The sequence below is a fragment of the Pempheris klunzingeri genome, chromosome 12 (genome assembly GCF_042242105.1).
Source record: "Pempheris klunzingeri isolate RE-2024b chromosome 12, fPemKlu1.hap1, whole genome shotgun sequence".
Classification (NCBI taxonomy): Eukaryota; Metazoa; Chordata; class Actinopteri; order Acropomatiformes; family Pempheridae; genus Pempheris; species Pempheris klunzingeri.
This window is the reverse complement of record NC_092023.1, coordinates 7,246,646-7,274,069: the sequence shown is the minus strand read 5'-3', so window position 1 is coordinate 7,274,069 and position 27,424 is coordinate 7,246,646. Positions and strand designations below refer to the sequence as shown.

Sequence of the window (27,424 nt, the reverse complement as noted above, 5' to 3'; positions counted from 1 at the left end):
GTAATTTACCCTGCACATTGTTCTTTCATGCCCACAGCAGGTGTGTGGTTGCACTGAGAAGCTGGAAACAGAACTCAAGTATTAGATAATTTGAATACGTTTTACTTAAGTGGATATTACAGGAGCTGGTGAGATGACATGTGACAGCAGGTCACAACCTGGAGTTCACCTCAAGATGTCGGTAATAAAGTGAAGCCTGCAGTGGTACAGACTATCTGATCTAATATTCTAATCTAATTAAAAATGTGGATATTGGATACTATTTTGTATGTATTTTCTGCTACCCACCTGTGTGCCAAACTAAGCTACCCCTTTTGTTTCTCTGTCTAGATTCTCTGAACGGGCCGTTTCCTGCCTCGTCTCACCGATGCCGCCACAAGCCCAAGCGCTGCCTGCCCATCCAGCCATGTGGAAGCTTGTCCTCCTTCCCTCTGCTCTTCCACCCCAGCACCAAGGGCTCGCAGATCGTCATGGACTTGTCCCAGAGGACCGTCAAGAGACAGGCCAGCTTCTGCAACGCCATCACATTCAGCAATAGGCCCATCGCTGTGTATGAGCAAGTTCGGCTAAAGGTAGAAAATACACATATTATAGTATGTGCTCATTCTGACCATGTTTTTAGAGCGTGATGTGTAAACAGTGGAAAGGGGGTTGATTTAAAAATCCCAGCATGATACACCCCAAAAATCACTGGTTAAACATTGACCCAGACTGGATCGATATAGCACCAAAGCAATATTAGGTTCTCTCTCAGTATGTTTTCACTTTTCTTCTCCCTCCCTGTCTCTCTCTTCATTCCCCTTCTTTGCACTCCTGTTTTGATTTTCTCTGTTTTCTCTCTCTGCTCTTGTGTGGGCCAAAGCAGCAGCAGCTTAGAACAAGTTTCCACTTCACCTATCAGGCCATCTATGTCTCGAAAGTGAGAGAGCAGGGCAAGCATTGCCATGTGAGGAATACTGTTATCTAGCACGGTAAATGCAAAGTAAATAGAGGTTCGAAATAAGACAAAAATTGTTTGCAGGTGATAAACATACCAAAGTAACTAGTCGTAGTTTGCGGGGTTTTAGCCATGCTGGTGGCTTGGCACTATGGATGGCACTGTTGGTCTGTGTGTTGGCCCAGACTGAAATATCTCAGCGACTACTGGATGAATTGGTGCAGATGCCTCATCAGGTCCCCATCAGGACGAACTGTAATAACTTTGATGATCCCTTGATGTTTTGTTTAGCACCATCATCAGGCCAAAATTTAATTTGTGAAATGCTTTTATTTTTATGACAAAATACCTGCAAAACTAACTAGATTTCAATCAACCTCAGCTGAACTTTGTGTTTAGAGCTTAATAGTAAATGTTAGCATGCTCAAACACTAAAAATAAAGCGAACATGGTAGTTGTTATCATTGTCATTAGGAGCATGTTATCATGCTGCCATTAGCATTAAGCCCCACAGCACCACAGTGCCCAAGTGCAGCGTCACAGAGCTGCAAGCATGGCTGTAGACTTTTAGACTGTTTTTGGCTCAGATTTCACACAGCAAAGAGAAAAGCGAATGTAAAGATTAATTTTAACTTGACTATCTTTGTTATTAAAACATGTGCTGTCTAGATCACTAAAAAGCAGTGCTGCTGGAGTGGAGCTCTGCGTCTTGGTTTCACATCCAAAGACCCATCGAGGATCAACCCGGACAGCCTGCCGAAGTACGCCTGCCCCGACCTGGTCTCCCAGAGCGGCTTCTGGGCAAAGGCCCTGCCAGAGGAGCTCTCCAATGAGGGAAACGTTATCTCCTTTTGGGTGGACAAGAAGGGCCGCGTATTTTACCGAATCAACGACGCCAGCCCAATGTTGTTCTTCAGTGGGGTACAGGTCTCTGAACCTCTGTGGGCTCTCATAGACGTCTACGGCCTCACCAGGGGGGTCCAGCTGCTAGGTGAGTCCTGAATTCAGTATCAGGTCCTGATGACTCTGTTTTAAATTTTGAACTAGTATTTGAAGTTTTTGTGGGTTTTGGTTTTTTTTCATTTATTTTGGACTAAGGGATTTTCAGACATACTGGTGGCCAGTTGAATGGCGGCCACTTTTGTTCAGACAAAAACATCTCAACAACTATTAGAGAGATTTCTATTAAGTTTGAAAATGGCCGTGCTGCCCCAATAACTCAGCTAGTAGAGCGTGTAGCATTAAGACTGAGTCCTTACTGCAGCAGCCTGGGTTTGAATCCTGCTCAGGCTTTGTCCCTTTCTTGTTTCCTGTCGTTGTTCAACACAGCAGAAAATGCCCAAAATTATACGTTACAGACATTAATGGCCCTCTGAGGATGAATCCTAATGATTTTTATCAATCTCTGAATATTAATATGTTTGATAATACTTTGGTTTATGAGCAAATACCTGGAAAACTAATGACCGTCAACCTCAGCTGTACTTTGTCTTTATTGCTAAAATACTAAACACGTTAAACATGTTGAGTTTAAAGCATCACTGCGGTCTTGTTACCATAATGCTTTACTCCATGCTTTACTCTGCATCTAATGTTTTGTCTATCTGAGTGGTTAAAGACCTATAATGTAAGAATTGGTATTTTTTTGGGACTTGGTGCCCCTACAGTTTCAGAGTGCATTCACTTTTAAGCCACTGTCATGAATGCAAATATTTCTGAAAGTGGAATATTAACATAAAAAAATAATAACAAAAAAGAATGAAAAAATGTTTTAGTTTTCAGCCCACATATATTGTTTGGTAAGCATTTAAATGTGGAATATGTGTGTAATCAAATAAAATGTTGTTGCTGACATGATATAAGTTAAATTGCACATAAAAGGCCATGCATTGGACGATGTACATTATTACAAGCTAGCTGAGATCATTTGGTGTGAGAAGAGATGAGATGAATTTATTTATTTGCATGCTAGGATGAGACAGAAGTGAGGTTAGATGACTTTTGGCTTCCAGAAAAACCACAAAACTCCATGAGACAGGCATGAAACAGGTAAGGTTACAGCCAACATCGCAGTCTTTCATAGTTAACATTAGAAGGGATGTACACTCTGTTGGGATGTTGACGAAGTATGCTTTTACCGTTAGCCGTGAGACGGATCAGTCCAGCTTCCATCAGGGCCGTATAAACAGTTTGCGATTCTGCATTAGTTTGCTCAGTTAGAAAGTGTGGTTCATACGTTTGGATTTTTACAACAACAGTTCCACAGTCCAACAGCAAGAAGGTCAGCTTGGCGTCTGTCTTGTAGCCTTATTGAGATTTATTCTGGTCACTCGCTGTTTTTCTTCTTAGATTCCTCCGTAAACGTCGTCTTTGGTCTCTCTACCTCCGCCACGATGTCCAACTGAGAATACCAACCTTCTTCTTATACAGTAGCTAGCTGAAGAGCTTTAGTTGGTGGTATGTGACATTGTGCTATAAAGTGTTACACATTTCTCCCGCTCGGACCAAGCTACATAGCTACATACATATGGTGTAAATATTTATTTCATTTCATCACAATCCATATATTTATATCTATATCTATATTTATATTTATATTTATATTTATATTTGCTATTTTTTGTCTTTTCTATTGCTTTGTTTCTTTCACTGTCCCTGTTTATATTGTTGCTGCTGTAACAAGAAAATTTCCCCCTATGGGGGATAAAATAAAGAAGTCTAAAGTCTAAAGTCTATAGTGCAAGAAAAGGTATTAATGGTGCAGGGTGGGAATGAAAGAGTCCCCATTTTACCTATTACAAATCAGTGTACCATCAAAATGATTTTGAAGCTGTTATTTTAAGGTAAAATAGTTGTTACAAAATAGATGTTACACACAGCTGCTCTACTGTTCCCACATCTAGCAAATAGCTCAGTGGAAAAAGATGGTGAGAGATTAGGAAGATTGTATAGTTACCATGGTCGTTAGTATCAAAGAAATGTCCCTGAGGGGAGAATTTCAACAACAAGTTCTCTGTGCTGTTTAAAGGGTCATTACATCAAAGAAATTAAGAGCAAACAGGTCCCTTCCAATCATTATGCTAATAGCAGCTATTCACTCCACTGAATCATCTGAAGTATGTCTACAGATTGAGATGGATTTATGAACCAATGCATTGAAAACACCTGTCTCCAATTTTTAAAAACAATGCAAAACTATGCGAAATAGATAAATAGTAATCCTTGTGGACAGCACGGCACTTATTTATAACCATTTCCAAGAATTGCACTGCCTCTCTCCAAAGAATAGAGGCTGTCAGCGCCGTTAATAAAAATAGAAGAGGCTCCCATATTGTGTAGATAGTGCCATTTAACCTCATTTCTTGCGGTGTGGTTGACAGCGAGAAGCGTGCTATCTTGTGAAGGGCTGTTGGTATCCAGCGCCAGAGTGCGACTATCTGGGGTTCACTGGCCCCGTGGTGCTGACCAGCACACAGCTCTTGTCGAAGAACAAGAGCAGTGTGTTGGTCATCCCAAGAGGACAGACAAGAGGAGGGATGATGTCAGGTAATGACATGTCTGGGGTGTTTTTTCCAAGACAATCAAACCAGAGGAATGTCTCACTCCTGGGATCCAAGTTTGAATTCAATGCAACGTGATCATCCTAAAGTCACCGCTCATATGTTTACATGATAGGAGTGTTCACCAGACATTAATAGATAATGTAACAGAAATGTTCCATTTTACAATTGAAATCAAGATTTCCCACGATGTATAGCTGTAGTTCTTGTAATTTTTGTCTATCAGGCCAGCGGCCCTTAATCCCACTGTTTCTTCTCCGGTTTTCCCACATCAATCACCTTTATCCCCACATTGATGGCTTAAATCGAAAAGCCTCAGGCCTCAGTCAGCTGAAGGATCACTTGGCTATCAGCTTTCCTCTATAGCCGGAGAGCGTCACTACTCGAGAGCATGGTATATCTCAAAGGCCCAGTATTGTCTCGGCAGTTGGCTGCAGTTCAGCAAACACTTAGTCTCTGAAATATGGGCGGACACATCAAAGTCTGGTACTGTGAACTGGCACATGTGCATATTTTCCTTTAACACAAGGGTGCATTTTGACTCTTAATGATGCTTACACTCGGGTCTTAAATGAAAGCTGCACCGGCTGATAAATTGAACCAAATTTCACCTGTTGTGAGCTTGTTATCACACAATCTGTCCAGGTGGGAATTGCAGATCTGCTGCAGCAGTTTTTGTTTTTTACAGGGGACAAATGGAGCGTAGAGCTGTGAATAAGGTCTGCGGAGTGTAGAGAATGGCTTGGTTAGGTGACCTTGATTTGACTTTTGAGATAAATGTTCAAGACGAGTAAAAGTACAAGAGAAAATAAGATGTGATTAAAACCTGTTATCTTAAGTAATGCTGATTTCTAAATCGATGATGTTTATTTTTATGCTTATTAAAAGGACAATTTTTACATATGAAGATCAGTTTATTTAGTTACACCAACAGTGATCTTTCCTGGCTCTGAAGGGAGCTTTTTAAAAGGGTACCTCACTGTTCTTGCAACACAACCAGAGATATCTTTTTTTTTTTTTATATTCTGTGCATTCTTCTTCTTGTCGAAACCTGCTGCCTACATTACCTACAATGCAACTTGATCGCTAATCGTGGCTAATGTAGCCTTTAGCCTCAAACAGAGATGACACTGCCTACAGGGGTGTGCTCAGAGAACTTCTTATTAGAGTCTAATGAAAGAGTTGCATTATGTGAATTGTGGGATTTAATGTTTCTGCAGTTTGATCCATACCAGAGACTAAAAGTCAGGACATCATGACATCTGCTGCTTCGATTTTGACCTCTCATTTTTTAATCTGTCTCCTGTGGGAGTAGCCCAACTTTGTGAAATTTTAGTAGTGCTAAATCGCTGGAGTTCCTTTTTGAGTTTATGTTGAGAAAATAAACATATGTGAGTAGAGATAACAGGTTTCACTTTCCCAAAGCGTTTAACGAGTGTTTCTCTAGGCCGGACCATTCTTGTGTTGTGACCTCATTCCCCAAGTGACTCAGCCGTCAGCTCAGACCAATCACCCTTCATTCTGTCTTATTTTAAGACCCATGTAGTGAGCATAACTGTATTTGATCACATCCTCTCTGTGAATAGCTTCCTCACCTTTTAATATTTCATGGATTCATTATGAAAGTGTCCCACCTCATATGTCAGCACTCATTACCGTACGTGTCACAGTTTTTCTGCAACGCCACCTGAGTATAAACGTCTGCTGAAGACAGAGTTACTGGCACAATGTGTTATTGCTATTCTGATGAAATCTTTAGGTGGTTTGATTATTTTGCATGAACTAATGGTTTCTGTCATCCTTCCCGAGCCTGTGAAATTCATTCTGAAACCATGATAACGTTGCATCACTGTCTAAACAAGTTTTATTTTTTTCCATTCAGTAGCAGTGACCTACTATGAAAGTGATCCATTTTAGCAGCCACAATCTTTTTTTAGCCTGTGGATAATCCGCATCAAACGCATGCTCCGCAGGATTCTCATACCTTTGTATGTTTGATCTTTTACAACCTCATCAAAGCTGCTATCCATCGCTGTTTTTTCACTTGTGTTGACTCTCAGTACAGCCAGCTGCCAAACAGTTTGCCTGCTGTAAGGTTATTCTGATGTTTAAGGATATTTTCAAGAGCTGTGTTGTTTCCTCTCTAAGCTGTTATCAGGGGAGTGCAGTTCAGCAGCTAGCCACCCATGCAAGGAGTCAAAGGTGATCCTGAGATCAGTGAGACTGCTTGAAAGCTGAGATGGTGTTGCGTAAGGGAGGAAGCTAAATTAATCTGCTGAAATCAAACTGAGCCTCAGGGGTTGTCCAGACCAACAATGCTGCTCATGCAATTTAAGAAAGATCTGTTACATCACCACACTTGTCCTACTCACGCAGCTATCAATAAAGACTAAAGTGCCTTGCTTGGGTTTCGTACAGAACAGCCTGTGCTGTTGAGGATCTGCGCCGCTACACTGAGACACATTAGCCCTCAGAGGGATTTACAAAAGGTTTCCTCGAGTGTATAATCTCAAGCAACATAACTGTTTTCAAGGCGCATTTGTCAGCTGTTTTTTTTTTTTTTTCACAAATGTCTCTGTTTACTGTATTTCTTGGAGCTGTGTTATCAGACATTTGGCTTTAAACACAACATATTGAAACAAAAACACTGTTTTTTTAAACAGATGTGCTTTTTTAAAATGTACAGTTTGCATGGTAAGTTTTCTTTTTTTTTTTTTTTCAATCAACTTTTCATCAAGTTTTATCGAGTTTGTTGTAGAAGCTCCGGAAATCAGGTCACGAATAACTTCCAAGTGTTTTCTGTTTCTTTTCCCTGAAGCCAAACACATATGGGAATGCAATGCCTTTCTGCAGTCAAAAAAGTAACAGCGTTCTCTTTGCACATGTATGGCTGCAGTCTAAACAGAATCTGTTTGTTTATGGGGCGAATCCCCGGAGACCACACAGCATCCACCGTTTTGTACAGGTATGATGGATTCCCTCCAAGTTAGATAAGCGGGGCAAGTCAAAGGCATCTTTTGATGGATGCAAGATGCTCTATTGGGGGTTTGTTTACTAGGGGTAGATGAGTCACTTAATCACTGACAGAATGGTAGTGATCCGTGAGGCCGGCGTCGGCTAACATCATCTGCAACCTGTCTCTCTAGTCATTAGAGAAGAATCCAAAATGGCTGCCAGACTGTCAAGAGGCTGAATACCTCTCAGGTGATTAAGAGGAGGGTGTTGACATCAATCATCTCTGTACACAGTGTTGCGATGCATTAGGCCTGTAGAGCATCATAGTGGGGAAGACCTCCTGCTGTTTGCTTTTCATGCGTGCAAACAATCTGACAGACATCACTGACGTTTCCACTCGTGTTGCTGCAGGCTTGCAGCTTGAATCTGGCATTTTTGGCTACAGTTTGCATGGATGTAGATTTTTAGCCATGGTAGTGGCTTGGCTTTATGGATGCCCATGCCATTCTGTCTTAACAAATATAAGATGCATTTCCATTATAGTTCACATTTTCATGTTAGCATGCTAATATGCTAAACAAAAATGGTGAACCCAGTCAACATTCTACCTGCTAAAGATCATCATTAGACCTGAAACAAATGGTTATTTTCTCAATTAATTGATTTTATGACTTGTTTAGTTTAGAAAATGTCAGAAATTAGTGAAATTTCCTTAAGCTTGAGGTGATGTGTCATTAAATTAGTTTGTTGTCTTTGAACAACTCTCCCAAACCCCCAAAATACTCACTTTACATGGAAAAAGGACAAAAAAGCAGCAAAATATCACAATTTAGAAGCTGGAACTGGGGATTATTTCGCATTTACTTCAACAATGATTAAAAACAATTAATCAGTCATCAAAATGTTTGCTAATTATTGATCTAATGACTAATCAAACAAATCAACTTCTCATTTCAGATCTAGTCAGCATTGACATTAGCATTCAGCATAAAGCACCACTGTGTGAAAGTCATCATTTTGTCTGATGCTATTATTCTTGGTATCATGTGACCCTCATGTTATTCAAATCTAACCAGAAATGATCTGTTGGCAGTTAAAGATGGCTGTGCCTTTGACTCATACCTGTTTTGTCAACAGATAAAGAGATAGCATGGAAATGCTGAAAAGCTCTATGCTACACAAACATGTTGGTTTGATTGAACCTGATTGTGCTGTACTTTCCTTTCTTTGTGTCTATTTTTGTCTGTGTTCTCTCAGTGCGCCTAACGCTCACGCTCACTTGCCACAGATCTCACTCATTGTTTCACTTGTCAGCACAGATTATGTGGTGTTTCACAGAGCTTTCATTTGTGAATAAAATGGTTGTAAATATAGAAATGTCAGAAAGGTGCAACTTGACACAAGTGGTCAGATAAACAATGGAGGTTCAGCCTGGTAGCAAGCAGGTAAAAATGGCTCAGCATGAAAAACAAAATTCAGTCTATAAAAACATGAAATACATGTAAAACTATAACTTCAGTTTTAAACTGTATTTTACATTGAAGGTGTGGTCCATACCTGGTTTAAGGGACTTTATAGATAAACTCTTTTGTTAATTTTGATTGATGACAACGTGAAAGGCCCGAAGGTTCAGATTACCTTGAAGTAATACAAATGGATGTTGTACTAATTCGTTCAATTTCTGGTCCGCTGCTCACGGCCAAATCCTCCAAAAACAATAAACTGGAAATTCAGCATGATAATAGCATTATGCAAAGTCATCAGTCAAAAGTCGGTCTGTTGCCAAAGGCAAACAGCAGACAGTGAAGGAGAAAGGCAAAGAGAGACGTTAAATGTCTCTGTATTATAAACATTTAGTAATTTCCTTGAGCTGAATTCTTTTGGCAGAATTAGACTAAAATCATCAATCATACTATAGCCTGACACCCTTCTTTCCCCCTTTCTGCACTCTCTTTCCTCAGACATTCCCTCACTTTATGCTGATCACACCAATAAATCACATGAAAATCACTTTTCATGTGACCGGACATTTTAACCTGATTTTGCAAGACTGTGAACCCTGTCCCAAGATCTCCTCTTTTGGAAATTACTGAAGCCTGCAACTTAAGTTCAGATCGAGGGGACTAGTTAGGTCCATGTTGATACCTTTTTTGGGTAAAAATAACAAGGATAAAGATGGTTGTGGTCCAAGGCTTTGGTAACCTTCAGCACTCCTAAATAGGTACATTGTCCCTTTTTAATACTTTCCCACCATGTTCAACGCTAAAGCTGTAACTGTGCTTCTCGGCAATCAGGCAGTCCCCAGTACCCTCCGACGGGCAACACTGACAGCTTCACATGCTAAATCTAATCATTTCTGTAATAACACTATCTATCCTTGTGGGAAAATGCCAGAATCAACTATACTTAAAATGCCAACACTCTGAGAGTGATGTTAAGGTAGAATCTTCTTCCACATTGCAGCTTTTTAATTGCAATGTCTTAATTTCTAAATGTGATGATTTTAGAATGAAAGTTGGAACTGCTGCTTGTAGTTTCATCTTGATTGGCATCTGCAGCTGCACACTTTGCACTGTACGTTGATAATGCAGATATGCAAAAACACTGCATGAGTCATCTTTTTTGAGCACTAACTGAAAAACCAACGCACTATGAAGGTTGGTTATTTATGTATGATGTGGAATTGGGATGCAAATATCCTAAATTGCAGTGCAGAGGCACTTCAGTGTAGCCGACCTGGGAATGTTCCTTGTTTGTTAAAATTAATTTATAGACTAGCTTGCAGTGATACAACATGAACACTTATTTTAGAGCTATAAAAAAAACACTTTTCAGTGGCCGCACCTCAGGCTAGGAGCTACAAAGGTTTATGGATATGTAGCACGGCACAAGGGAAACAAGGGAAGAAGAACATTTTCATCATAAAAGCTGAAAAATTCACACTTACTGGTGGCAGCAACTCATCTTGCCCAAGATAATAAGGCTTCTTAAAAATCTGCAGAACACTGACTATAATCAACAAGAGGAAAATGCTGGATGAAGGAAACCATGGCAACGGTGCCTCTGAGTCTGGTGTGAGTCAAGAGCAGAGCAAGACGCCAAGAAATGACTTTAAAAAAATAAAAGAAAATAAGTAAGTAAGTCTTTGCCATGGTTCTGTTGTTTAGCATGAAGGCAAAAAGACACAAACTTTGTCCAAAGACAGCATATGCAGCATTATGGCCACGTACCATTTCATAGTCAATTTGATCTTTTCTGGTTTATATTTACTTGCTTCCACCTGCAATAACAGATTTATTGCTCACCTGGGGGCAACAGAAACAGGCTGGGAACACAAAATCGGACTTATCATCACCTTTTACATTGTAATGGTGAACTTGTTAGCAAACAGTTGACTCTTTACACATCTAGCAGACATGGAGCAAAGTTAGCATTCATTTGGAGTCATTCATTTTAGCTCCTAAATGCTCCACTACGTTCACCAGCGAGCCACTAATTATGTCTTTTGACTGTTTTGTGCTGAGCAGGCAGAGTACAGTGTTTTGTTTTGTTGTTGTTTTTTAGGTTTTTCGCTGAAAACAGCTGCCTGTTCTTACAGCAGGACAAAAAAACAAAACAATGACTTGAAAAACATTACAAATCTTCAAAAGAGCTGACAGGAACTGCAGAGTCGGATAATAATGATCTGTGGGTTCATCACCAAGTGCGAGCCCTTATACATTATTTGATCCATTGTTCATAATTAAAAATATATTGCAGCAACTTTAAGTATAACTCGCATTGCTCTTGGTTTTAATGTTATGATTAAACCAAAAACTAACCTGGTTTGCACAATTCTGACTGATCTATTTTGATTTTCCCTTTATTTTTCCTGTGTGCCATAAGTATAACTAAAGTAAAAAAAGTCACTCTGTATGAGAGGCCTGGTAGGAACTGAAATGTTGGAAGACTGTCCTTTGACCTAACATCTGCCAGCATATACACATCAGGGTTAGAGTCTATGTATTTATAAGAGCTCTGTTTCAAGTGATCTCAGTGCTTGGAATTTATTTGATTTGCCGAACCAAAATAAATGGCGCTGGACAGGCTATTGTCCCTCAGCTGGGATTTAATCAACTCAGATGGAATCGAACAGATTTGCAGAGAAATCAAAATAGAAATCGTAATGGAGCCTGTCAGGTTTGGATCCTGTGAGCTGGGCTATAGGGGGAACCCTTCAGAGAGGAAGATAATCATTTTCAGATGACAAGAGTCTGGTCCCAGTGAAGATATGAACGTGCCCTGTGTATTATGTGTGTATTAGTGTGCAAATGTGTCTCGGTGTAGTTTTCATAGGTTCTCCTGATATCATTTTGACCAAAACAATGAGATGAATCTATAATTGGAGAAATATGTTTGAGATCAGAATGAAACACCAAAGACACCTCATAAGCCAATGGACATTTTTACACTTTAACGATAATCAGGATAAGTGTTGGGTTAAAAAAGGCAGAGCATCTTGTGCATGGTGTTTAATGCATGTTGAGACTCTTTAGTTAGTTCAGTTGTGTCTTCTAACTGGCCTTGGAGACACTGAGGCCGTTGTGACATCCCTGAAGTGCAGAGCGTCGCTTTCACTACAGCCATTTGTCACCTTGGCATGTCCAATTTTCTTTCCACTATCACGATCCAAAACTCAGAAACATCTGGCACTAAACCAGAGACTCGACTTGATCCCTGAAAAGCGCCACATATGTGGCTCCTATTGCACATGGCATGTCAGATGCTCAAACTGTTGGGCTTCTCCCGTGTATCGATGTCGTATCGCGTGCCTTTTAGGCCCTCCTGCTTCACCCTCATATACTTGTGCCATTATCTTGACCAGGATACCTCTCCTTAAAAGCTCATCAATGTAGATTTTCCCCTGGAGCCCGTTCTGTTTTTTTTTGTTTTTTTTCTATGATAAGCAAAGCCCTTCCCTCTCCTTTCTGGGACAGAGACACACACCTCCCTCTCACCCTCCTTTCTCATGACAGATGACTTCACTGACTCATTCTAGTCAGAGCCCTGGATAGGCCCCCTAGGCATGCATACTTAGGGAAAATCCCCAAACACACACATACACACACGCACACAATTGGTGCAGCTGACCTTGTATAGAGGTTGCGGCTCCACTAAAACCCCCAAAAGCCTCTTAATCCCGTTCCACTGTGCCAAGGAATAAACTGAACCCTTGTCTTGTCTATGCCGTATCATGCCATTGTCTGACTGAGAGCTGTTCAGGACTAAAAAAGGCACATGATGAATAAAAATCCTTAACTGAATTGAATGATTTAGATCAAAAACTTAGTATTGTACTGTAATGCATGCAAGGGCTCTCTGAAACGCATTTCAAGATGAGGTGGAGCCAGGCTGTTTGCTCTGCCATTGTTGTATCATAAACGGATTTGAAACCGTTTTACGTTAGTTGTCAGACTGGCATGTGATCACAGGAAAACAGGACGGCAGTTTGTCAGTTACATCCTGGACATTGTCCTTTGCCAATATCATGTTCAGGTTTCAGGAACTGGTTTTTCTGGCTCGGCCGATAAGAGTGTCTGTGTCTGAACATTGCTTGTTTGACTAGGTAAAACAGGTAGAGGCATTCTCTGCAGGTGTATGTTTTTGTGTGGATGTGTTCCTTCATGATGTTAAGTGAGAGCTGAGTGAGTCTGGTGTCTGATTTTTTTTTTCTCACAGCTACATTGTTCAATAAAAAGCCAAAGCCAAGAGGTCAGCCATTGACCATGCAAAGTAGTGTCAGTCTGGTATGTGTGCCGCAATTTAAATAGAGCTTTTCTCCTGAGATTGAGTAGCTGGAGCTGTTCAAAGACCACTTCATGTTACTGGGACACTTTCCACCGTACACTTAATCATGTCTGTGTTGTTTTCATGTCTGAAAAAAGTGGATCAGACTTTGCCAAAAGCTTCAAGGACTTGAACTTTAAAACTTCAAGGGAAAACATAATCAACATTATGTTCAAGACATGCTGTTGTAAAAACCACTGGAGCACAGCCAAATGTTGCAACTCAGAGAGAGTGTTATGCTAAGCTGCAGTGAATTTTCTGTGAGTGCCATGCTTAACTCGGAGGACAAAAGACGAGACTGCACCTGTCTGTATGTGAGCGACATGTTAATGAGTCGGAGATGAAGAGTTGGTTAGACAGTAGTAAGACTAAGAGTAGTAACAAAGTTATTGTTCGTTGTCTCGTGTGTGCTGGTGGAATAACTCAAGTGAGAGTAACCTCCACAGCCCAATCAGATTAACTCCAGTTCCCCATTCTTCAGTCATGCTGTTCCACGCGTTCATCTGAATATAAGGAACTGGATATCATCGAATTATTTGTGACATAAAATTAGATATTGTTACAGTATTTTGAGGTTGATTTGAGTGGCATTTGTACAATTGGAGTTGCAGAAGCTGGATATTTCAGCCATTTATTCATTATGTTTACGCTAACTTGTGTTTAACCATTTATCATTTGCCTTTTAACTATTTAAATCACAGCCATTTCTAATGATTTCAGTCATTTAACCATAACTTTTAACCATCTATTTTAACCATTTATCCATTGGTCTTAGCCATTATTTTTAATCAGTTATTTCATCCAGCCACTTTAACTTTGTTCGGATAACTGTATCAACTGCTGTGCTTTTTTATATGTTTATAGCTGACTCTGTAGTATTTCTTAAAACAAATTGTAATTTCCAGCTGTCTTTACCCCTGTCCATGCAACCGCGCTGTGAATGCTGGTGATCACACATAAACATATATAAACACATGTTCATCGGAGGACACAGAAGATAAACATAGCGTATTTTGTGTTTCAAGCTGTGTGATCTCAGTGTTTGATTGAATGCTTTTTATATTTATCAGGAGTTTCATGTGTGAAATTCTATCACAGGATCCATTGACACTGAACCCAGGCATATGTTATACATATTTATTTGGCTCACGTCTTGATCTTTGATTATTCTGTCTTCTTTTATCTTTTGTACATCTTTCCAATAGGTAGAACCGTCCTTGTAATGTTACAATTCTCCTCACGGCTTATTTTGACTACTGCACCACTCTCAAAAACTGAAACTGTGAACCGCAGGAAGCTGTAATAGCAAGAATAGAAATTATCTCTTGTATCCCAAAGTCGGCTAACTTTGCCTTGAAGATGATAAGGCTGCTAATAATAAGAGCCTCCTGCTTGGTTGTGGACACTCTTGACTGAGGAAGTAATTAAGTTCAAGCAGTTTATCAGTGGCTGGCCGGAGATGTGCTGTCTTTGTGTGATAACGAGGAGCTGGTGAGGTATGCCCAGTCTCTCAAGTGTTCACCCCACCCTATTTTTCATCCTCTTCTCCTTTGTCGCGCTCTCCCGCTCCATCTACTTCCCACAGGGAAAGCCCAGAGCACATCGAGGCTTTGCCATCAGCCATCATGTCACTCATCCCTCGGCCTGTCCCTCCCCGCTCTCCTCAAATGTCCAATCAGGCTAATTTTAGCCTGTGTTAGAGGGCTGTGTTAAATTTGGCAGCACGTCCCTAAGCGTGTCACGATCTGGCCGCGCGCATGGAAAGACACACTCTCTTTCGTTTTCTTTTTTGCAACGATGTTCCCATGTGGCATCCTTTTTTCAGTGTGCAGAATTAGAATACGAAGGTCTATTTGTGAGGAGAGACATGTGATACAGTTTTTAGAATGCCTTTCCCTTTCAATGAGCGGAAAAGAAGCTGCTTTTAGCACGCAGAGACATAACTGAAAATGTGTACAGACTGTACGGAGGTAGAACCCAGTACATTCAGTCGCTGCTGCTGAGACACTTTGTTATGTAAACACCTCTGACTCGTGGCGGCTCATTGCAGCTATTTGAAACCCACCATATACTATGCAGACATTTTGGTCCTTGACAAAGACTTAAGGTAAAAAAGGTTCATTAAAGAGTAGCCTTAAAAAAAAAAAGTCCTTGGATTTATGATAATATCTGCATTTCCACAGTTCAGGCTCTCTATCGTGGTAACACTCCAGACTTCGGAGTGAACATAAGCGTTAGAAATAAGATAACTTTATTGTCTTTAAGTGGCTTCATGCGCATCTCTTTACTCTCCAGTGTTACATAAAGCTGTTATGTCTCTTTTGCAGTGATGTAGCCACTGGCCCGCAGCTACAATATGCCCCCACTTAAAGTCCTGATATGTTTCTAAACTTGTTAACGTTGATGTATTTGTTCATATTGTTGAACTACAAGCCTCGGTGCAGAGAGTTCATTAGAATTAATACGTTATAAAGCAGAGAAGCCGGAAGCTACCATTTGTTTACAGTGACGGGTATGATGAATGAACAACGTACAGACAGTGAACGTAAAACAAACCAGTGTTGTGCATGGAAGTACGCAGAATACTAAGTGGGTACATAAATTAAATTTGGCTCTCCAGACACTTTTTCCCCACTCGCAAAGACTAAATGGAGATGTTTTGGCTCTATAAGCCACAGTCTGTATAAGGTTATGCTGTTTTCTAACTAAAATCATTAGAAAACAAGGAAAAATACACTGTGCGTTGATTCAGATGGGAATTTTCACTTCAAAACACCATAAACAAGTGATTATATAACATTCCTGTGTGTTTTTTCTCCACAGAAAGTGAGATGGTCCCCCTGGACTGCCTGCGTCCTCGTTCTTTTGCTGCCGCCCACCGGACCTCCATTCAGCGAAATGGTGATGACCCTCGCCTTTCCATCAGCCTGTGTGACCTGAGCCTGCAGCAGCAGCAGGAGACACATCTGGAGGAAGATGATGAGGAAGAGGAACGGCTACAGCCCTTAAGCTCCACCTCCTGCCATGTGCCCCAAAACTCTCAAAACTCGCAGCAGTGCTCACTGCTGCCCAGCCATTTGGACACTGATCTTCACTTCCACCTGGTGCACGGCATCCATGTTACTGTGCTGGACAAGCACACGGTGGCGCGTCTGGATCATCGTGGTGACGAGAGGACGCTGGTGTTCACCAGCCGGCCGATGTGCTGCTCAGAGACTGTGTTTGTGAAGGTGAAGGCGGGTATCGCACGGCCTGGGTCTCTTTCTTACGGCGTGACATCATGTGACCCGGCCACCCTGAGGCCCAGTGACCTCCCATCCAACCCAGAGTCCCTGGTTGACCGCAAGGAATTCTGGGCCATGTGTCGGGTGGCGGCACCTCTCCATGGCGGAGACATCTTGGGCTTTGTGGTGAATGCAGAAGGAGAGGTCATGATGAGCCATAATGGCATCAGTGCAGGGATGCAGCTGTGTGTCGATAACTCCCGGCCTCTCTGGATGTTCTTCGGTCTGCACGGCACCATCACACAACTCAGGATTTTGGGTTCGTTCACTCAATCTTTATTTCGACTGCACTCTTAGGTTGTATGTTAACTTTGTAAGTGGCAAAGTTTAAATCATTTTGGGAACAGTAATTTGAAATGTCAACATTCAGGAAAAAAGAACAATAAGGATCTCCTTAAAAAACAATTAGGCTTTAATTCCTATTCCTATTCCTTCCTAATTCCTATTCAGATTCAGTTGGGGTTTTCCCTGTATTCCTGGACTGAAGGAAACCCACAACTTGAAGCCAAAGCTAGATTTGGTCCAAGCAAAAACAAAATGTACCTACACAGATCAGTAGTTTCTTATTAGCATTAGTTTTAGCCATCGTTTGGTTGTTTGATTAAATCTTGGTTTAAAGAAGTCATATTCATATATTCCACAGCTTTTTACAGGATGTCATTTGTGACTTTCCATTGCAAAGTTAATGCAGTCTGCAATCCTCAAACAACCTTTGGAGGCTGAAATCCCACTCAGCCGAGTCATGAAATAGTTTCCCCCTCCCTTTTGCCCTGTCTGGGCTGCTCTCTGACTTCTTATCAACTGACATATCTCTTGGGAATTTACGTGCTACACCCACATGTTTGCATATGAATGTTAACTTTGTATCTTCAGTTGAACAGAATTTCCATCAGCTCTGTTTTATTCCAGCAGATTTCACACAATGATACATGCGTTACCTGAGCGTACCCGAAGATAATTAATCATGCCGGTCTTGAGATTCTGGCTGCCTGAAAGTGGGACTGCACGCACAGTTAAGAACTGTATGACTGAACATTAGCAAACATAAAAACATGTAATAGCTTACAGGTTCAAGAGCTGTTGAAATTGGTGGTTTAATGTTAAGAAGTGGTTGTAAGTTTTGCCATGATTTTTGTCTCCAAAATAATTTATGTTATATTGTTAAAGGTCCCATATTCTGCTCATTATAAAGTTCATATTTGTGTTGGAGGTTGGACTAGAACAGGTTCACATGATTTAATGTTCAAAAAACACATTATTTTTATCGTAGCAGACGTAGCTGCTGCAGCTGTTTTCAGTCTCGGTCTGAACACTCCGTCTTAGAAGAACAGAACGATCTGCTGCTTCGCTCTCGCCTTCAGCATCTTTATTTAGCTCGGAGCTGGTGTTAGTGAGGAAAATACGATGGTGGACAGCGAGGTACGTTCAGGAGGTTTGCAGTGAGCGGGGACAGCCGGCCTGCTGAAGGGCTGGAGGAGGTCACATGATCACCAAATCCCCTTATGACATCATAAAGGGAGCCAAATCTAAACGGCTTGTTTTCACACACATTTACTGAAAGATGGAGGAGAGGAACAGAGAGGATGGTCTTTTCTCAGTTCTTTAGGGAGACTGGAGGACACATATTTATGTTGAAAAAAACAGTACAAAAAAATACATACATACATACAACATGGTATGTGTGTATGTCTCTGATATCACAAAGAGTTCATTTTCTAGGACATTTTACATACAGCTCACCACACTTTGTGCAAATCCAATTTAAGTTTGAAATATTTAGTATGACTTGCTCAATTTTAAGAATCCTGCACTTCAAGGATTTTAAACTCTATTTTTCATAAGATGAGCTCCAGCATTGCTTGGACTTAGCATACAATGTGACTGTGAAATACTGCAGAGTGCAGCAAGCACAAATGTGAGTGCCTTAGTACTGTTTACAGTCGTGGCAGATAAAGATATTTATCTTAATTCTTTGAAAACAATCTTCTTCTGCTGCAGTGTTGTCTTCTGGCTAAGCTGATAATGATTCAGTTCTTGCAGATTGGCTTTCTTTGCACAGGGAAATTTATAATTAGAGGAAGTTTTCTGTGAACTTCTGGGATTGGTCAAATGTGGTGGTTTTTTAGAATTTTTTTGATTCTTTAAAAGCTCTCTGATATTTCATTTCTAGATTTCGGTTTCTCCCCTCCTCTCTTTCATGTAGTCAGTCAGACCAGGGCTGAGGAGGTTATTTCTGTCTTGCGTGGGCTTCCAGCAGCCAGCATTATGTACCGGGAGGGGGGCCGTGATAGCTCCTTATGATGCCCTCCATATGCATTATTAAAATGTAATTGCATGGAGGGTTGAGATGCTGGGTTTTCCACCCACAGGCTGTTCCCTTAACACTGGTCCTCCAATTTTCACTGCACTTCCTCTTTTGCTCGTCCATTTTCTTACTCGCTACTTCCCTATCACCCCACCCCCTCCCAACTGATTCTCTTGGGTATGAACGTTCTTCGAGTCATTATCCACTCCAGCTGTGGGGAGTGCATTTGTGACGTCTCTGCTCACCCACTCACTGCATCCGCACGCCACGAGTTGCCATGGAAACATCTAGCCACTGAGGCAAGTGACAGTTTGTCATGGCTGGGTGTTGCAAGCCTGTGAAGTGGAACAAATGGGAGTCTGTTGCTTTCACACGGTCATTATGTCCGTGTTACCTTCAAAACGCAGACTTCATAATTTCATTTTTATCTTTTTACATCGATGTTAAGAATCAATACAGTCCTGTAAGCTGCGATAATCAATATTATGATATAAACAATTGATTTATTGATTTTCTGTGAAAGGATTTGTTCTTACTGACAAGCCTACACAGAATTATCACCCAACTTTACAGCTACACTTCAGCTTCAGGCTTTAGCAACAATGTTTTGGCTCACCCTCAGCTCTCTCATCGCGTCAGGTTTGGCTGCAACAGGCAGCTGTTTTCATTGAAGTAGTTCTAAAAACCCACCACATGACACAGTAGGTAAAGACCAAACACACGACTCTAAATACACGATAATGTTGCTCTGTATCTGCTGCATGTGTAAATGAGCAACTGTTGACTAACATGCTTGGCATATCAGCTTAAAAGGTGATGTTAGTGGCTTTTTTAAGACACTAGCAGGAAAAGAAATAGCCTGATGGGGGGTGGAGGTGATCTCTAAATTTGATAAGCAAGTGTTGAAAGCCACCACACACATGCTCAACCACAAATAAGTTCCCTGTACTGCCTGCATAGCTTAAGACATTCACATAATCATTCCTGGTCGCACAGCCAGCAGTAAATTTATAATACAAGAGCAGATGAAAGGTACCCTTGATGAGAGGGTACATAAATAGAGGGTTATCCATTCTTCCTCGTTAGAATCGACCAAGACATTTACTAACAGCCGAGCAGCCACATAGGTCACATTAAGTAGGTAATGGATAAGAGTACTGTATGAATGCTACTGTATGCATACTCTGTATCCACTCTAAAATACGATAATTTAAAGAATATATAACTAGATGACTCAAAAAGCACGTCTCAGCAAAGCAGTACAAACACATTGATGGCTGCGCTAACCTTAAATGCAAATATATTATGTAAAGGTTTTTACAAATGAATCACCAGAAGTCCTGTGTTCTTGCAGACTTTGCTACATTTGTTGATTTTTTAGCAGCAAACTGGTTGTTGCATGACTAAAAAGCTACTATGATTTGTTTACGTAGGCTGAAACTGAGACTGCAGTGGTTGAAGTGGTCCAAGGAAAAGGCATCAGAGTTCAGAGTGATGGATCAGAGAACGTAGAGTTATGAAACTAACTGTATACATTTCTGGGCTAACAACAGACCACATAAATGTATCTTTTTCTTCTTCTAAAGCAACGGTATTTCATTTTTTCTGTAATTTCTCACCATCTGTGGTTCTTTTTTTAGCCGTCACTGTAGGAACATTTGGATAAGCACGTTTTGGGATAGGATGTAAACTACCAATATTAGATCATTTAACACATGGAAGGATGGTGGTGCCAAGTGAGTGGCCGGCCCGACGGTATAGCAATATTTCTGCCATGGTCAGTTGAAGGACAATGTGTAAACAACAATGCTGTGTGCCTGCCAGGCAGACTAGATCAGAATTTGTCTGTGGTGTCGGTATTCTTGTCTGTGAGGAGAGATGAGCTGCCAATATGAGAACTGATGCCAGAGCCGGTGGTTATGGGGTGCGGATGGGGACGGATCATACAGGACAGACAACAGATAGTCTGTAAAAGTGTTTTGTATCCTACCCAGAGGGATCATGGGCTCATGAAGGAGGAAGGAAAGGAGAGGGGGGGGGTACTTTGTGTCTCTGACGAGACTACACCAACTCATGGGCTCTTGACTCACTCACACACACCCACACGCAGACACTGTGGACTCACAAGTCATCTGCTTGGTGATAGAAAAGATTTAATGTGTGTGTGTGTGTGTGTGTGTAAGAGAGAGTGACAGACAGACAGACAGACATCCGCTCTCCCCCTATTGCTAATTATCATCTCTGACTAACCTCTTAGAAATGCACAGTGTGAATGATGGAGACGTTTGATTCCCTGCTATGTTCTATTTGGCTCTTTTGAACGCAGAAGTACTTTTATAGATTATCTGTGTGTTGCTAAATCTTTGGTGTGACCCAGATGTCTCTTCTGCACCTTCAGGCTCTTCTCCGCACCCAGACCTTCGAGGCCCGTCAGTCCCTAGCTCCCCATCTTGTACCCCCAACACCCCCACAATGCTTTGCAGTGGCAACTCCGAGCCCAACCTCAACACTCCCTTGAAAATCAACCTCAATTCAAGCCTCAACTTCAACTACCATACAGCCTTTTCTTCCTCCACAGGTTTGTACAAGTGTTCTAGTTTACTCCCTTCTCTTCTTTATTTTCCCATGAGTTCCCCTTCCCTTGTTATTGTCTCAACAATCAGGCGGTTTTCATAATTCCCTCAGAGAATTAGGGAAAATATACAAATAAATATATAGATATAAAGACACTTAGAGCTTTGTAGCAGAAGATTTACCTCATCTTCCTTTTGCAAAAACTGTGCACAGAGAAGTTTCTATTTAACTGGTAATTTTTCACTTGTGACAAGTCATGGTCACCAATTAAGGCATTTTTCTATGCCAGGTATTTTCTGCCCAGATTTTCAAAATTTATTTGCCTCTATGTTTATCCAATTTTTGTTTATGTTATTGGTTAGAATGCAGACATGCAGGAGAGCAATAAAACAGCCAGCAGCACACAAACACTGGGAGAACAGCACCAAGACGTCGACTCACCATACGCTTGTTAGCACATGAAGCAAATATTTACCTTGGTGATGTGAAGCGGTGATCCCGACATCACTGCAGTCCCAGGCTGCAGACAATATGACAGAAAAACTCCTGGCAGAAGGAGTGAGGGCTTGAACGCAATTATTCCTGCATAAAGTTGTCCTGAAGCTTCATTAGCAGAGAACAACAGTGTGCAGGGTATTGACAGCTTAAATAAAAGGTGCACTGGATATATGTTGCAGTGAGCAGAGTGTGTCGTGTGAGTGTAGCATTGCCTCTACAGTTGTCTACCACAAGTACTTGGAAGGCGTCGTCCATTTGGCAATTTTTTGTTGTTTTTTTCTTTCTCACACTCACTCACTTGCACGTCTGTAATGTATTTTCTCTCTCGTCACCTCAGGTACAACCCCGAGCTCTCCGTTCTCCAGCCACCCAGAGTCCCCGACCTTCCCATCCTGCTCAGGCTCGTGGAGTGACGAATGCACCATCTGCTACGAGAACGTGGTGGACACAGTCCTCTACGCCTGTGGACACATGTGTCTCTGTTACGCCTGTGGCCTCAAACTCAAGAAGATGGCCAACGCTTGCTGCCCCATCTGCAGGAGGACAATCAAAGATATCATTAAGACCTACCGCAGCACATAGGTTCGTGTCAGACAATGTGTCACATCGTCAGGTTCAGCTCAAGAGGTCGTCAAAGCCATGTAAGACTTTGTAAAGACGAACGCAGCACAAGTGGCGCTTGTTTGTGTGTGCAGTCTGGCTCAGGTACTCTACAGCAGGACATGAAACTACATCATTAAAACATTTTATCCACGTTATGTTGAATGCACATCCTTGGAAAGCTCTACCTGTGACATCCCAGTCAGGAGCCAGCAATGAGAGCATCAAAAACAAAATTTGCAAAATTTGCTAAACTAAATTTGCACTACAGCACTGACTGCAGACTGGGTCGAACCTCGACCTGCTATTGCTCACTGACTCTGTGATTTGTGCGTGTGTTGAAGACAAGAGTAATGTGAGGGAGCATGTGTCCTATTTCCTGCAGAATCACTCTTCATTCTGCCGGTGATAGCGTTGCTGCTAGGCAGTTTTAGAAGAAGCTCAATTGTCCAGAGCCGCGGAAGAAACGAGGAGAACAAATCTGTGGCTTCACTAGCTGCTGCCTGTCAGAAAGCACTGGGTCAAAAAGTGTCGTTTTAGAGAAAAGAGAGAATAAATTCTTTACTAAATCTGAGAGAAAATCATGAGAAGATAGTGGATGCCTCCAGAGGTCAGTGAAGAAAGTAGAAAGAAAGTTTTTGTTGTAAAAACTGTGCAACACTTCTAAAATAAGCCATTTTTGAATGCATAGAAAATGCTGCTCCCGCAATAAAACACAACAAAACGCCTAAACCTAAAGGGTAAAGAAATCCTTAATGGAACTCTGTTGTGTAATAAATGAAGTGTTCTGTCAGACATCTCACTACCTGCTGCGCTCCTGTGAGCTTCAGGCAGAGTGAGATTGCACGAAGGGTGAAAAAGGTTGAAAATTGTCGCCATAGAAGGTCACGCTTGTGGTGAATAAGGATGTAAATCAGTGAAGGGGAACGAGAGAGGAGGTAGGCAACAGGATGTTGTATGTTTGAGATGAAGACGGGGGAAGAAGGGGCACCTTTGCTGTGTGTCTGCACATCGTTTCAGCGCAATGAAATTGTTCTCACTCAGGCACGCCAGATACATCAGAAGTTTGTATGAGCGCTCGTAAAATGTGGACCTTGCATGAATTGCACATCCTGCTTCTTGGCAGCCGTCCCCGCTGTCTCTGGCCAGTCAGTAAGCTGACTGGATGCTGTAATTGGACAAAAGTCATTCAAATAAACACTGGTGGGCAGTGAGGTATTTTTAAAATGCTGAAAGAGCACATAAGGATGACAAATCAACCTCTTCATCACTGCAAGAAACCCATGAAACATTATGTTACAGATGGCTTCACTTACTTCAGGTTACACTCTTCTCTTTCATATGTACATTGAATACAAACATGGTTATTTGCTTTCAGTGTCGACGTGTTTCAGTACACCGCGTGTTCAAGTGGAGGGAAAATATTCACACATGTACAGTCAGTGACAAGGATGTAGCTTGTTATTGTGGGACATTGTGAGAATTTCATTTGCATATCAGTTTCTGAGTGCTGCTCTGTCGTTGAAAGCCAACTCCAAGGACATTTTCACTCGACTAATCTCATATATTATGTACTGCTTTGAATTTTTAAGAAGTACAAGTTATTTTCAGGTGTTTGGCCATGCTGAAACATTACTCAGTAATTTGTAAAGTGCTGATTTTTTTTTTCTTTTTCAAGCTTGTCATCTTGCCACAGTGGAGGGAAAATTAGCAGTTCCGTCGTATAATTTTAAGTCACGGTTTAGTTTTCTTGTGTGCCTTTAAAAAGAGACAAAAGTTCGGTCTGTTAGGCTCCTCACTGTGAAAACCAGTACGAATACTGAGGTTCATATTCATCTTAGAGTCTCTCTTACGTGGTTGTGATGTCTCTGACGTGAGAAGGTGTAACCACACAACCTACCAACACAACGCAAACATTTCAGTGTGCTTAATACTAGTGTGTGAGCTTATTCACTGCTAAAGGTGAAATGTTTAAATACCGCCTTGTCCCTTCTGTCACTGCATTGCATAATACTGGAATTTTGTTGCTCAGCCTCTACATTTCTACCTGTTTTTGTTTTTCCTCCTGACCAAATATGACCTAGCAGAATTAAAACAGTGTGAAAGATTTTTGATAGAAAAATGGTATTGATGAGTATAATATTAACTGTACATTATGAGGTTTATTTATTTTGTCAATGCTACTATGAAGAATTATCACTGTTTGTTTTATATGTATGGCTATAGTGTCCAAAAAGTAAGACTATTGTTTATTTTATTGTTGCGTAGGTAAAGATTATAGAAATCTTCCTTAAAGCTTCTGTGGATTTGTCAGCTTAAAGGAACATTTTGGGAAATACACTTATCCACTTTCTGGTGAAGAGTTAAATGAGAAGATCGATACCTCCACCTCCGTGATGGATTTAAACTTTTAAGTACATAAGTACATCTACTAAGTACTGTACTTTAGAGCAATTTTGAGCTCCTTAACTTGAATATTTCCAAATTATACCACTTAATACCCCTGCCCCACGAGGGAAATATTGTATGCGCAGTAGGATTTTACACACAACACATATTATTAGCTTATAAATGAAGCTATATATAAGATATACAAAAAAGCTTTAACTTGCAGTGCAATATTTTGACATTGTAGTATCAGTCTACTACTTTTGCCTAAAGCGGCTATAATCAATATTTTCATGATAACAATTTATTGAACGATAATGTGAAAGGGCGCTCACATTGATAAACAAACAGACAATTATCACCTGAATCTGCAGCTCACTGTTTAGGTGTCCAGCCTGCAACTCAGGTTGACTCTCACCAGTCTCATGGAGTCATTTTTAGACCACTGCCACTCTCATATCTGTACGATAAATATGAAGCCGGCTAACTTCAGTCAGCGAAAGGCTGGAATCGAGGGAACCTGCTAGCGAGGTCGTATGTCCAACAATAATAAAAAATGCCTACCAGCACTTTTAAAGCTCACAGCCACTTATCTCCTTCTCTAGTTGCCTGGCAACAGGTCCCCCGCAAAAAATTGTCCAGCCAAGTTTGGCACAAAACGACGGATAAAACTGTAATTTCTGTTTTTACAGTGTTTTAAACAAACAAGATATAATGAATTAATTATAACCGTATCTGAATTCACTCCATCAGGATAAATAAAAATATTTCTTCTTTTTCTTTATTAGTGAGCTTCAGATGTGCTTGTAGGTGGATTTTGTTATCTTTGAACGGAGACAGGCTAGCTGTTTACACTGTTTCAGCTTTTATGCTAAGCTAACCAGCCTGCTAGCTGAGCGTTGTATCAATATTTTCATCAAACTCTCTCTTCCCAGAAAGCAAAGAAGGGTAACTTTTGCTCTAATGCCAATCATTTGGTATTAAAAGGGATTAAAATGTGTAAAGTTGGTTACCAATAAATCGGTAAAATTATTTTTGTCCTACTTGCATATTTAAATCTTGAATTTGTGTTGTAGTGAAGCAGGCTTGAGTTGTTCCCATATGGTCGTAATTCTGAGAGCCTGTTTTTCAAATGTGACCAAATATTTGCCGTCCAAACAGAGCAAAACCAGCAAGTAAGTGAAGGTGGGCATTGTGCATTTTGGACAAGAAAATCAGCTCATAACTTTCCTGGGCTTTGGATTTCTATTAGTCGTTAAAAAAAACATTCTTACAGTGTTTTAATTATGTTCAGTTTGTTAAATAAAGTTTAAGTCTGAATAATTGACCGTGTGTCTGTTATTATGTCTTAAGGAAACAAATTGCATCTATACAGCTGTTTTTTTTAGGTATAGAGGAAAGTCCATCCCTTACTTGGTTCAAGCATTTGACCCAAATTGCAATAAAGAAAATAAAAACAGCTACAGTCCTTATTGTTTAATGCACGGCAGTAAACTGAAATCAATCTGGCACAAAGGATGGGGAAAGAGAGGGCGTTAGTACAATCACCTTGTCGCAAAACATACATAACACAAATGGTTGATGTAACCCACTAACGAATATTTAAGTTGTGCATCAGTTAGAGAACATCTCTCAGACGCCCAACAGCCAACACGATCACTCACCACAGTAGTATACTTGACTAACACCCCGTCATATACTATATGAATAACAAAGGCAGGGGCTTTTAGTAAACAGCTATAACTCACTGAGAAAGTGTTTAGAGTCGTGGTATGTAGACCTGGCCAGAGTGAACATCATCTGTTATTTACTACCCTGCAGGCCCAGCTCTAATGCAGCACTGTTTTATGCTGCACTCCAATAGGCATAAATACAGCCCATGACGTCCGGACACGAAACAGGCAGCAGTGGCTGCCGTTCATGGCCAAGTGTTCTCAGAGGTGAGAGGGAAACACACAGCCAGGGTCTGTGACAGTGACATGAATACAGTATATCTCACCGCTGTCTGTGTACACACAGACTTTCCACTCAGACCTCTCAGTGAACCTGGCTGTCGGCCTTCTGAAGGCTTAAGGGCTTGGCAGACTTGTTTGAGCTGTGTTGTGGTATCTCTTCTCGACAGCTGTTTGGTCGAACACAAACTCCGTCTATTAAGGTATCAAATTTGTATTCCAAAAAGGCACGACGCTATCGATTCTGAATGTTAACTAGACATCAGACAGTCAGAATTTGAGTTTGTTCCTCTGTTGTAGTTGAGGCTTTAAGCTTTTGATGTTCAGCCTGATGTAAAATCTTTTCTTCAGTCAAATTTGTAGTGTCGGGGGACTGACTGTGAGGAGCCGTGCAATTATATTAAAAAGTGCAACTTTGTTCCCAGTCCAAAATATCAATTGCAGGATTTCACCTCTACACTATCTAATTACCGTGTGGCTGGAAACAGAGGTGAAGGTTACCGGGCTCAGCCTGCAGTGAGATGCTGAGTGCTGCTGCCCTCCAG

General features: G+C 41.0%; 1 protein-coding gene across 1 annotated transcript in view; it reads left to right on the top strand.

Moving 5' to 3' along the window:
* LOC139211140 (E3 ubiquitin-protein ligase NEURL1-like) overlaps window positions 1-26,239 on the top strand; it is a 30,982-nt gene extending 4,743 nt beyond the window's left edge. Inside the window, exons 2-6 of the mRNA XM_070841411.1 lie at window positions 331-572; window positions 1,607-1,928; window positions 16,102-16,821; window positions 21,266-21,445; window positions 22,277-26,239. Of these exons, the coding sequence (XP_070697512.1) occupies window positions 331-572; window positions 1,607-1,928; window positions 16,102-16,821; window positions 21,266-21,445; window positions 22,277-22,521 (1,709 nt within the window). The 3' untranslated portion in view covers window positions 22,522-26,239. The remainder of the gene's footprint in view (window positions 1-330; window positions 573-1,606; window positions 1,929-16,101; window positions 16,822-21,265; window positions 21,446-22,276) is intronic.
* The last annotated feature ends 1,185 nt before the right edge of the window (window positions 26,240-27,424 follow it).